At 43.7% G+C, this 13,332-nt stretch overlaps 1 protein-coding gene across 4 annotated transcripts in view; it reads left to right on the forward strand.

Annotated features, from left to right (window-relative positions):
- The first annotated feature begins 9,206 nt into the window (after positions 1 to 9,206).
- TMEM245 (transmembrane protein 245) overlaps positions 9,207 to 13,332 on the forward strand; it is an 80,320-nt gene continuing 76,194 nt past the window's right edge. Inside the window, exon 1 of one of the 4 annotated variants that reach the window (XM_042474091.1) lies at positions 9,207 to 9,943. In XM_042474091.1, coding sequence (XP_042330025.1) covers positions 9,275 to 9,943 — 669 coding nt within the window. In that variant the 5' untranslated portion in view covers positions 9,207 to 9,274. The remainder of the gene's footprint in view (positions 9,944 to 13,332) is intronic. The other 3 variants (XM_042474090.1, XM_042474087.1, XM_042474088.1) reach the window with 3 other exon arrangements.

The following is a 13,332-nucleotide window of genomic DNA, read 5'->3' on the forward strand; positions in this document are numbered from 1 at the left end:
CTACATGGATATCCCTCCATACCATCTTAACTGAGAATTGAAAACAACTCCATACTATCTTAATTGAGAACAACTAACTACATCTTGATTAAAATGTAGGCATTTGACTCCAGCATCATCACTTTTTCTTTCTTTCTTGTTAGATATTTAATCCCTTGCCTAAACAAGAAGCCATTGGAGGTTTGAAAGTTGCATTAGGTATTTTGTGCATATTAGTTGGTCAATAAAGGTGTCACTGTTTTTGGATTTTGGATGTTATTGTACTTTGCTGTAAGCCCAACATAGCTATCCCTAGATATGTTTTATTATCTTAGTCAGCATCAGGAATTGCTATATGTGGACAGTTTGCTCCTTCTCATGTAGGAAAGGGGGAGGAATGAAGCAGTTTCACCTGGCACTTGCAAATTTTGACTCAAGAGCAACCAATTTCAATCCTTCTCCTTATTTATTTATTTTTTACGGTATTTATACCCCGCCCTTCAGCCCTAAAGGCTCTCAGAGGGGCTTCCTTGCATAGAGAAGGGAGAAGAAGAACAAAATAAATTAGGTGCTGAACATAAGGTGGAAAAGCTCCTACTACAACATCAAGTTGAGGTCTGATGATCTCAGGAAACAGAACTAAACCCCCTAATGATATTGACATGAAGGGGATTCAACCCCACATTTTAATTCCCAATCTCTAATTTGAAAGATCTGTGTATGATACTGGAATATTATAAGAAACCAGAATATTATAATAAGCATTTCTCAACCAGCAGAGAAGGAGCCATACATTTAATGGGCTAATTCCTGCTACTGTCCCCAGGCTAGGGTTGAACTGAATATCTATTTCTCAACCCCCTCTTATTGATGGCCTAGTTTGCGCTCTCCTCATGATGTCTAGACAAAGAGATTCTTCTCTTAAAGATCAAAATGAGAAGAGGACAGATGCAGCTGTTAAGTGTTTCCATGTAGTATCAGCCCTCTCTTCAGGGCCTCCCTTGCAGCCTTCCTTATACTGTATGCGACAAAGACATGCTTGGGGTTTTGGATATTCTCACCAACCTAGATTTAGATGCCAAGCCTGTGCACAGGTCACTTCTAAAGATCTATAAATCCTTAACCTTCATAACAGATGCCACTAGAGACTCATTATTATTCTCAGCTGGCTCTATCTCTGCCTGCACAGTATCAAGAAGATCAGTCTGGCTCAAGCACTGGAATTCTGACTAGAGCAAATCTAATCGCAGTTCCATTTGTTGGTAATTTGCTTTTCAGGGAGATGCTCTTAAAGACCAAAGAAACCAAAGATAAGAAGAAAGCTATGCCTTCTCTGCAAACAAATGAGGGAAAATACCAATTTAAACTTTTCAGACTTTTTGTTCCTTTCACCTCCCACCTTAGTGATTTTAGACATTTTAAGCCTCCATGGACAAGATTGCAGTTCTCATTCCATCTATAAGTAGTGTCCAGCTAACCACAACCAAGAAATCAGCCACCAAGAAATAAAAACACCTTGTGAACCAGATAGGAGGCAGGCTGTCCACCTTCATCAATGTCTGGGAGCCTCTACTTCAGATCGTTGGGTATTGTGGACAAACCGTGCGGCTCCCTCACGCAACAAAAAAGAAGCCGCAAAAAGCAGTTTCTGTCTGCGGTGCCATTATGACGCTGCAAGGCGCCAATGGTGCACTTGCAGCATCATGAAGGTGCCGAGACGTGCAGACACTAGGTGTCTGTCACGTCAAAATGGCGGTGCCCATGTGTATAGGGCGCCACCATTTTTACACCCTCGTTACATGCAAGGGGAAATGCATGTCGGGAAGCTCCGCCCCTCGCGCATACCGACGGCGCCCAATAGGTCCCGTCTATACAGCGCCTTTGATAGTGTTTTCGGCACTTTGTGGAGGTCCCACAAGGGAAATCTGTGAACAACAGGAGGGCTGAGGAGAGTCTCCCGTCTGAGAAAACTATTAATGTGAGGATCAGATGAAAGAGACCATGCATTGGTTGAAGATAAAATGGATCCTACTATCGCTGTTTGGTGGCAAAGAGTATACAAGACTTGATTATAGGAATTCTAAAATATTAATTTTTGCAATTTGGGAAGAAATAGATTTTCTAAAAGACCTCAGAAAAGTCTTCCAGGTTGTCCCATAGATACAAAGAGCAGACTTTTGCTAGATAATAGGAGAGTGTTTATCACCCTGTGGAAGTAGCCATGTTTTAAGTATGTTCTTCATTCAACCACCAGCTGGCTGAGCAGAGCATTCTGGATCTGGATGGGAGACTAGACCTTGACTGAGAAGATGCAGAAGTGCTGGAAGCATGAATGGTCCCTGAGCTAAGGTAGAGCTAAGAGGTGGGAGTACCACAGTTTGCCCTGAAGCCGCTCAGATGTTGTGTGGCTGCCCAGATGTGGGCAACTTCAACTTCTGTTTTTCCCCTTAGATTACCAAAGCCTGTTTTCCCAGATCCTCCTCAGCACCCTGGATATGAGAAGGTACATGGGAATGTGTACAACAAACTCCAAGCCAGGGAGTCTGTGATGCATCCTGAGCTCCAATCTTTTGAAAGTAAAATCTGGCAAAGTATCTGGGGAGTTTGCAATCTGTGTCTCAGGCAAGCACGTCACCCTGAAGGTTGCTGAAGGGTGCCTGCAGTTGGTTGAAAGTGGTTGAAAACTCCATTACCCTGGGTCCACAGTGTAGGGGCTGAGGAAGTCCACTTCTCTGTCCTGGGTAACCTGAATGTGTTGGGCTGAGACTAAGAGATTGTTGTTCTCTACCTGGGATAAGAGAAGAGAAGCCTCCCTGCAAAGTGAGCAAGAGAGGGATTATCTCTGCTTCAAGATGTAGGATTTAGCCGTTTTGTTGTCTGTGCAGACTAGAATGTAAGAGTTGCAGTGAATATTGTAGCCAACTCCAATAGGTCGTAATGCCAGCCAGTTGGGTCGTATTGCCAGCCCCGTCTTGGTGTCTATGAGGGCTCTGAAGTGAACAAGTCAGCAAGATGGAAGATGACTCTCCTTCTCATTGATTATGAAGTTGTGTTGTTTTATCATGGACAGGGTGATGGTCAATGTTTGCTTGGTGTCTTGAAGGGAAGTTGATTTTCCAAGGATTGTCAAAGTATAGGAAAATATGTATTCCCTGTAGTTTCAATATTGCAGCAGGAGTTACCACAAGTTTTGTAAATACCCCGGGTACCAATGCTAGGCCAAAGGAAGGTACTTTTTTGAGGAAATATGGATAGGTACTTGAAAATAAGCTTCTGAAAGGCCCCGAGACAAGAGAAAACCCCCTGCAAGAGGAGCTCTCCTGGATGGTCTGGAAGCTATCTATCCATAATTTCCTGTATTTTACAGATTTGTTTACATATTTGAGATGCAGACAGACTCTGGTTCCTTTTTTGGATACAGTAAAGAGGATAAAATAGACTCCAGTAAAACAATCATTGTGAGGTTCCAGTTCCACAGGTCCTAGGTCTAAGAGAAGGGATATGGCCTGCTGAATGGCTAGGTGCTTTCTGTGAGATTTTGATGCTGGAAGACTATTGGGGTGTTGGAGTTTGGTGAAACTTATAGAATAGCCTTTGTTTATTGTCCACAATACCCAATGATCTGAAGTAGATTTACAATCTAAAAAACAGTTTATGATACACGATATAAAAACAATAAAACCCACAAAACCCTTGAAAAATGCTAAAAAAATTATTTGGCTTAAATCAATTGTTGGATTGACAAGGCCTACTGAATAAATTATAAACAGTTGACAGTTCAACATGTCTACTTTATTCAGAATGGGATCTTTCAGTGAAATTTAGGATGGCACCTAAATTTAGGCCTTTTTGTGCCCTGTTACAATAATTAACTTTTGATAGCCAGTGACAGATTGGCTGACTAAAATTGCCAAGTTTCCACTAGTTACTTTTAAGAGGCAAAACTACGGTCATTGGAAAGGTTTTGCTAAGATATAACCTATATAAGCATGTTAAAATATTAGCTTTCTTGTGCGGAGTGCACACTTTTCTCATTTCCTGAAAAAAGCAGTACGGTATCAGGTAAGTGACTTACAAAGAAGATGGTGGTGCAGTAGTTCAATGCCAGTATTGCAGCCACTTACTCACAAACCATAAGGTTGCGAGTTCAGTCCCAGCCAAAGGGGCTCAAGCTTGACTCAGGTTTGCATCCTTCCAAGGTCGCTAAAATGAGTACCCAGTTTGTTGGGGCAATTAGCTTACACATTGTAAACCGCTTAGGGAGTGCTTCAGTGCACTGATAAGCGGTATTGAAATGTACTTGCTATTGCTATTATGTCTGTATATATTCTGACACCCTTTGTGTTCAGTTGGGTATCTCCGTACATGTACAAAAATATGAAGCAATGGTAAAGTTGGGGGGGGGGAGATTTATTTTGCATTAACCTTTTATGGTTTCTCCAGAAGTAAGGACCTATAATGAGAAATTAATGGAAAGTAAATGAAAGGAATCATCATTCCATAAAACTGAAAAAGTATAAGTGAAGAGACAAAAGAGACCGTAGTGTGTATTTCTATAAAATGGTACATAATACAAAAATTGTAAAAATTATTATATCAGGTAGATTTATTGTGTGGAATATGAGTGAAGATGAGTAAACATAACATTTAACATGAAGCTTGCATTTTGATTTTCTTTTTAGACATTATACTCCACAAGTATTATTTGCTGAAGATAAATATCATGGGAGTATTTCACTGTATTTAACTTGGTGCATTTCAAGTATCCTCTCCATCGTTTAGATTATTCAAATAATTTAAATTCAGCACAGTCAAAAATGTGTCTCTCCTCCCAGCATGGGATAGTTCACAAAACATCTTTAAAATGACAACACCAAATATTATTATACAGGTAGTTATTTTAAATGTACAGTCCTCCGTCTGTTTGCGTGGTCTCTTGATGCGCATCCCTCACATATGCAAGGGATGCATATGCGAGGCACATCATTTATTGTTTTCTGTGACAGTTTTTTTCTGCCATGATCCATGACATGATCTGTTCACTAAAACAGATATTTTCTACAGACATTGGCCATTATGATATGCATACCTCATGTGAATGAATTAAGACAGTGAACTGATTTTATGGTCATCCATTGGTTTCTTATGTGTTTTCAGGTAAAATGTATTTAAAGACCTCGAGAAGATAGGGCTAAAGGAGCGGCCAGATGCCGCACCCACCCAATCGCTGCTGGACTATGGCAACCGTGTGCACCCAGCCCCGGTATGGGCCACCGCCACATCCTGAACTGGCTGCCAACAATGAGTAGTTTTTTACTGCTCCTTTTGCAGCCAGATTTAGGCTGCCTTAGGTGGCCACAACACTCCTTCTGCCCAATCTAGGGCATGCATCATCTGATTGGTCCAAAGCTGGTGCTTTTGGCCCCTCTGTTTTGGGCCATAAACATGCAAGCCCATATAGTTTTTAAGCCTCAAGCCAACCACTACTACCTTTGTACCCCTTTGGGCCAACAAACCAGTTGCCAGTGGAAACCCTGCCATTTGGCAGAAACTAGAACTGCAACCATGACCTCATACTCCCCAGCAACTGACATACATACTTACAGGGGACTAGGGCACAGAAGCAAAATCCTGGGGCCCAGACCTCTGGAGGGCCCAGGCTTTTGGGGCCCAAACATTGAAGAAACAATGTATCACAAAATATTTTTGCTATCTCAATACACTAGAGAGTGGCCATAAATTTAAATTAGGTATCACATCCTGGACTCTGTACCAGTGCTCAATTGCTCTCCTACTACATCTGATTCTGGTGTAACCAGAGGTAACCACTGATGACATTATGAATTTATCTAATTTTGTTTTAAAGTATCCCAGTTGGCAATCATTGCTACATTTGATGGCAGTGAATCCCACAGTTTAGCCATCATTAAGTATGAAGTAGTACAGTATTACTTTTATTTTTTTTATGTGTATCCCAATGATCAGTTTCTGTGGATGACCCTGGCTTCTAATATTGAGAGAGCTGCCTAAGTTTATAAATCTACATCATGCCTCCTTTTACTCACTTTTTAAAAAGCTATTTAGCCCCAGTTATTGAAACCTGTCCTCACAGCTCTGGATCCTTTATCATTTTGTAAATCTACAGTATTGTTTTTAGGTCAAGTGGCCAGAGCAGTACCCTGTATTCCATGTAGCCACATAATGGATTGGTACAATAGAAGTATAATTTTTATTTCTGATTCATTTTCTAATTCTGTCCAAAATGGAAACCATTTTCTAAGAGCAGCTGGGCAGTGGATTAACATTTTCACTGAGCTACATACAGTATCTAACATGACCCTAAGACCCTTTTCTGAGTCAGTTGCAGTCACATCAGGTTCTATCAGTGTACAAGTATACCCCAGTTAGTAAAGTAGATGTGTTCCTCGGCATTATTTAACAGAAAATGTAGTACCAGAGATAGAAATAAAATGGGAAGAAAAGGGGATAGGTTCCTATGCCATAAAACAGAAGAGCAGTTTACCATGTGTTAGCAAATTTTTTTATTCCTAACTAATAATATACATATGTGAAGTTAAAGAACTGGATCTGGTAAGCTTTCCATAAGTAAAGAACCTAGTAAAGGCTTTCCTTTGACAAGTCATGTCTGACTGTAGGGAGTGGTGTTCATCTCCGTTACTTAGTCGATGAGCCACCATTATCAAAGATGACTCTGGTGGTCATGCAGCCAGCATGACTGCACAGAATGTTGTTACCTTTCCACTGAAGTGGTACCTATATATCTACTTTACATGCTTTCGAACTGCTAGAACCTAGTAGAGATCACCTAAATGTTTCTTCCAAAATACTTCTAGGGCCTCAAACACATTGAGCAAAAGGACTCACCACATGCAGCTCCTGTCCCGATCGCTGTGGAACCATGGCAGCTACACACGGCCAGACCTGATCTGGGCTGCCGCTGCAGTCCTGAGCCAGCTGCCCAAAAGGACCTTTTTTTTGTCCGCTCTTTTTTGGCCCGGTTCTTCCAGGCTGGGGTGTGCTCAGCATGCCTCAGGACATGTTCGAGGCGTGCATCATGTAAATGCCATGCAGTGGACCTTTTGGCACACCTGTTTCGGGCCTTGGTGGCCAAATGTATAACTCTTGTTTTGTTTTTTTAACATTCTGGGGTCAGTGAATTAGGCTAACCTGTTTTCCCTCTTATTTTTTGTTTTGCTGTTCAAGCATGTTGAATAAGGGATTCTGAAGGCAGTAGTGTTTACCTTGTCTGCTGTAAACAGGCATACAGTAGGACAGACTAGAGCATAATCCTATTCCTTTTCAGCTCTAGCTTTATTGTACTGTTGAAGGAGTAGCAGAGGTTTATTATTGCTCGAGTCATAAGCCATGTGCATACAAAACATGAGTGAAATAAAAAAAAGTACAACATAGAATAATTCACATAGATCCAGTGGCATCCCTGGCCCAGGGCATCACCTGATGCAAAGGGGGCTTGGAGTGGGGCCCAAAGGACACTTCCCAACCTCATTGCCATGGCACTTAAAATGGTGCTGTGGCTGTGAGGTGGAGGCCACACTTGGCTTGCTCCCCCCAGCCTTCCAAGCCATGTGTGGCCGTGGCTGTGCTGCACCTGGAAGGTGAAATGTCAGGTTTCTACATTGGTGGTGGTTTTAAAATTGTCATTGCACCCTCAGAAGGCTTTTAAGGGGTGTAACAATAAAATTGCATCCAGTAGTTCATAGGTTCCCTCTTTGGGACTTGAATGTTGCTCACAAAGCCTCCTTCTGAGCCCATGAAGGATTCCTCTCTGTGAGGCTGCTCTCCTTTAAAATGGCATTCCCTGTAGCAATCACCTCAGTCAGGAAGGTTTCTGAGTTGGCAGCTCTATCCATAAACACAGATTTATTTATGTCTGAGCAGCATTGGCTTACTGTATTGCTTTTCTAAGAGGGAGGTAAGTGAAGCCATTTTTTAGAACATAAGTGGTATACGTTGGATGTGAGAGGAGCAATGAAGATATACTTGAAGAGAAAGGTGCAGAGTAGGTGTACTGAAACTTTGGTTGTTTCTTTCCATCTATCAACATTAGGCCAAAAAGGTTTCAAAAGTAGCTTCAAAATGTGGGCCCTCCGTATTTGCTGGGGTTAAAGGCAAAGGACTCCAGTGAAAGTGGAAAGAAAATACACTCATCCCTCCATATTTGTGGATTTGATTATTCACGGATTTAATCAATATGTTTTCTCTAGGAATATCTAGGTCCTCCAGTGCAACTCTATGGTAAACGTTAACTAAAAGTTGCACTGAAAGACCTAGGGATTCCTAGAGAGAACGCTCCACTAGGTCTTTGTAGCTCCTCCAGTGCAGTTCTATGGATAGTGTCTGTCAGACATTGAGGGTTGCCATAATTGTCCACTATTACCAGGGACAAAATGTAGGACAAATTCGAGACCAAACTGTAGGACAACTGCAGGACAAAACTCAGCCCAAAATGTAGGACATAATGTCCTGCAGTTGTCCTACAGTTTGGTCTCGAATTTGTCCTACATTTTGTCCCTGGTAATAGTGGACAAGTGTACAAACAAAAATCCATCAGTGATACCTTTATTTTTATATTGTGCATTTTGTTTGGCCAATAAAGGTATCACTGATGGGTTAGGGGCACAAGACCCCCGCAAATATGGGAAAACCCCACAAATAACAAAACACCATGATTTTTACTTGAGAGGACACCTCTCTAGGAATCTTTAGCTCCTCCAGTGCAGCTCTATGGTCAACATCTGACAGACACTAACCATAGAACTGCACTGGAGGGGCTACAAAGGCCTAGTGGAGTGTCCTCTCTAGGAATCTTGGTCACTGGTCCCCAAACTCTGCTCTTAAGGGATTTTGGACTTCAACTCCCAGAATCCCAGGCTATTAGCCGACACAGCTGAGACTTCTGGGAGCTGAAGTCCAAAATCTCTTAAAGGGCACAGTTTGGGGACCACTGGTCTACTTTAATTAAAAGTTGCACCGAAAGGCCTAGAGAGATTCCTAGAGAGGACTCGCCACTAGGCCTTTGTAGCTCCTCCAATGCAACTTTGTGGTCAGCATCTGCCAGACATTGACCATAGAGTTGCTGGAGGAGCTCCAAAGGTGTAAGTGGAGTGTCCTCTAAGAATCTGTCTAGGCCTTTGAGTGCAGCTTTTAAAGTTAACCATAGAGTTGCCCTGGAGGAGGAGCTACATGTTCCTAGAGAGGTCCAATCCGTGAATAATCAAACCCGCAAATATGGAGGGAGGAGCGTATTTGTTAAATGGCCTCACGGCTACCCCTGTGGTACTACGTTTCCCAGAGCCCCCTGCGGCCAACCGGCGCTGGCCAGGGCGGGGAACTACATTTCCCAGCACCCTCCTGGTCCATTTCTGTGGCGGCGGCGGCGGCGGCGGCGGCGATGGCGGAGAGCGGGGACGTCGGTTCCAGCGCCAGCCCGAGCCCGGCTCCCGCGGCGCTGCCTCTGCCTCTGCCCCCTTTGCCTCGTCTGGAGAAGCCCCTGCGCCAGGCCTTCTACAACACCGGGGCGCTGGTGCTGGCGGGGCTGTGCTGCGGGGCGGCGGTGCTGGTCTACTTCATCCTGGAGGCCTTCCTGCGGCCGCTGCTCTGGGCCGTCCTCTGCGGGACCTTCCTGCACCCCTTCAAGAGCTCTCTGACGGCGCTGGGCCGAGGGTGGCTCCGGCGCCTCCGCCGCTCCGGCTCCCCGGTCCTCTGCGCCGCCCTCCTGCTCCCGCTCTGCTTCGCCAACGCCGCCGCCGAGGCCCTGGGCCGCCAAGTGCTCCGCAGGAAGAGGCTGCTGCTGCTGCTGGGCGCCGGGGGACCCGCCCTCTACGGCCTCTACGCCCTCGGAGCCTCCCTGGCGGCCCAGGAGGCCCTCGCCCGCGCAGCACGCCTCCTCTCCCGGGCCCTCGAGTGCTTCAGCAGCCCCTGGGTGGGTGCCTCGGGGAAGGAAGGAAGGAAAGAAGGAGGGAAAGAAGGAAGGAAGGAAGGAAGGGAGGAAAGAAGGGAGGAAGGAAAGAAGGGAGGGAGGGAGGAAGGAAAGAAGGAGCGAAGGAAAGAAGGGAGGGAGGAAGGAAGGAGGGAAGGAAAGAAGGAGGGAAAGAAGGAAGGAAGGAGGGAGGGAGGAAGGAAGGAAAAGAGGGAAGGGAGGAAAGAAGGAAGGAAGGGAGGAAGGAAAGAAGGGAGGGAGGAAGGAAGGAAGGAGGGAAGGAAGGAAGGAAAGAAGGAAGGAAAGAAGGAAGGAAGAAAAAAGGAAGGGGGGAAGGAAAGAGGGAAGAAAGGAAAGAAGGAGGGAAGGAAAGAAGGTAGGAGGGAAGGAGGGAAGGAGGGAGGTAAGGAATGAAAGAAGGAGGGAAGGAAAGAAGGAAGGAGGGAAGCAAGGAAGGAGGGAAGCAAGGAGGGAGGGAAGGAAGGAAGGGGCGGCATGGGCTTCAGGCTACTTCCTCAGATGCATTTGTTATTATTATGTTGAGAGATCTTGTGGCACCCGTGAGGCTCACTGAAACTAAGAAGTTGGCAGTATGAGCTTTCCTAGACTTCAGTCTACTTCCTCAGATGATTTATTATTATTATTATTATTATTATTATTATTATTACTTGGAGAGATCTTCTTGCACCTTTTACATTCACTGAAAGAAATAAATTGGCAGCATGAGCTTTCCCAGATCTCAATCTATTTCTTCAGATGCATTTGGTATCTCAGGAAGCAGACCGACGCCTACAAACGCTCATGCTGCCAACTTCTTTCTTTCGGTGAGTCTCTGCAGAATGTGCTCCAAGGAAAGCATGTGCGTAGAGTCTAGAAGACTTTGTTCTTGACGCATCTTCAGAGAATGCTGGTATGGAAGAGAGTGGGTGTATGTATATATATATATGTGTGTGTGTGTGTGTGTGTACACACACACATACATACATACATATACTGTGTGATCCTGGGTTGGGAGGAGTGATTCCCATGTTAATCTGTGTATTGTTCTGTTGTAGGTGGGAAGATATGCAAGGAGTATTATTGTGTCTGTTTAATTGTTTGCTGGGGAAAACCCCTGACTCTGGGTGGTTTTCATTTGCTATTGCTGGGTCTTGATTTTGGCGTTTTTCAGGACTGGTAGCCAAACTCAGTTTACTTTCAGCGTTTCTTCTTTCTTGTTAAAGTTATCCAGGCGCTTGTGGATTTCAATGGCTTCCCTGTGCGCTCTGACCTGATAGTTGTTGGCATGGTCCAGAATTTCAGTGTTTTCAAACAGCATGCCAACAACTATGCAGTGCACTTAAGCACTGGTTTACAATGTGTAAGCTGATTGCCCCTAACAAGCTGGGGGTACTCATTTTAGTGACCCTGGAAGGATGCCAGGCTGAGGGGATCCTGGAGACCTGCCTGGGATCGAACTCACAACCTTGTACTTTGCAGTACAAGCATTTAACCACTGTGCCACCAAATGCATCTGAAGACGCAGACTTTATGAAAGCTCATGCTGCCAACGTCTTTCTTTCAGTTGGTCTGAAAGGTGGTGCACAAGATCTCTCTGCCCCTAGTTAGGTAAGCAGAGGCAGGTTTGAGGAAAGTCATGAAGCCTAGCACCAAATAGAACCAGGTTTCATCTGTGGAGTAGCTTAGCCTGGGATGATGGGATCCGAAAGAGTGCATTGCTTTTCTTAGATGCCTTGTATATGCCTCGTGAACTGGCAGTTCTGTTTGTTGTTGTTAATCGCCCTCCAGTTGATATCGACTCATGGCTGCCCTATGGATGAGACATCTCCAAGACTCCATGTGCTCCACTGCTGTCCTCAGTTCTTGCAGATTCATGCCCATGGCCTCCATGATGGAGTCCGTCCACTTAGTGTGTGTTCGTTCTCTCTTTTGCTTTCCTTCCAGCTTTCCCTCAAGTGTTTTGGCATTGTCTAGATTGAATTCATTGATATCTTCTGTGATCATTATTGTTGTTTCTTTATGTTCAACTGTAAGCCTGCTTTTGCACTTTCTTCTTTGATTTTCCTCAGTAGTTGCTCTAGGTCTGTAATGTTTTCTGCTGGTAGGATGGTGTCATCTGTATATTTTAGATAGTTGATATTCCTTCCTCCTATTTTCGCCTGCTTTTCATATAATATTTTCTGCATACAAGTTGAACCCATCGTGTGAAAGGATGCAGCCTTATTTGACCCCTTTGCCGATTGGGAACCCTTCTGTTTCTCCGTGTTCTGTTCTGACAGCAGTCTCTTGTCCTGAGTACAAATTCCTCATCAGTACTATTAGGTGCGTTTGCACTTCCATGTACTTAGGAGCGTTCCATAGCTTTTCAAGCCCCATTGCCTTTTGGGAATTCCTCACGGTGTCCCTTTGATTTCATTCCTTCCTATCTCCCAGTTGTTGTCTTTTATGCTACTGTCCATCCTCTGCACCACACTCATTATTCTGCTGTCTTTCCATCTCCTGTCTTATTGCCTCATTTGAGATATACCACTCTTTTCCAGTTTTAACAAAAGGATCCTTTCTTTTGTCTTGTTTTCCTTCTATCCCTTTGCCTCCAAACTCCTGGAGCAGCAGACTCTCTCTCATTCATCTTTCTCTTCTCCAGCCCCATTTTTTAGTTGGGCTTTTGCCTACAGTGCTGTATCTCACACAAATCACATATGTCTCTTTTTTGTTTTTTGGTATTTAGTTTTGATCAGTCTGGTACCTTTAATAAAATGGAGCACTTTCTATTGATTCACTGACTTTCTTGTAAGTTTCTGTTTTTAAGTACAGTAATTCTGTTTTCAGTGTTTGTCATTCACTCATGTCCCCATTGTTTGCTTTGATAAAAACATGATCCTTCTCTCAGTTCCCCAGGAAAAGCCCTTATCTTCTTTTGACTAGACAACTGCAACCTCTCTTTTCTGCTCTTCTGTTGTTTCAATTTGATTCTTTATGTGAATCAACACTCTGTTACCAAAGTCATTAATTTGTCTCACTCTGATCACATAACACTTCCTTTTGAATATCTGTGCTAGTTTGCTGTCTGTTCTCGGATTCACCACAGGTGCTTTGCCTGCCTTTAAAATTCCCCATGGCTTTACATGTATCACTTGTTCTTATCTCTTAATATGGTCCTGTCTGTGATATATATATAGTTTATTAACAATTTAAAAACAATATTACATACATTCATTCTACATCATACATCTTACAACCTACAAACATTGAATCCCCTCTACTCACTCTCCCACTTCTTCTTCTCTTCTTCTTCTCTTCTTATCCTACCTATTCCCATACATCCCCAATTAACATTACAACATTGTATATGAAAAAGATTGAATCCTAAAAGAGAGATTATTTTGTTATTA

The sequence above is a fragment of the Sceloporus undulatus genome, chromosome 6 (assembly GCF_019175285.1).
Source record: "Sceloporus undulatus isolate JIND9_A2432 ecotype Alabama chromosome 6, SceUnd_v1.1, whole genome shotgun sequence".
Lineage (NCBI taxonomy): Eukaryota > Metazoa > Chordata > Lepidosauria > Squamata > Phrynosomatidae > Sceloporus > Sceloporus undulatus.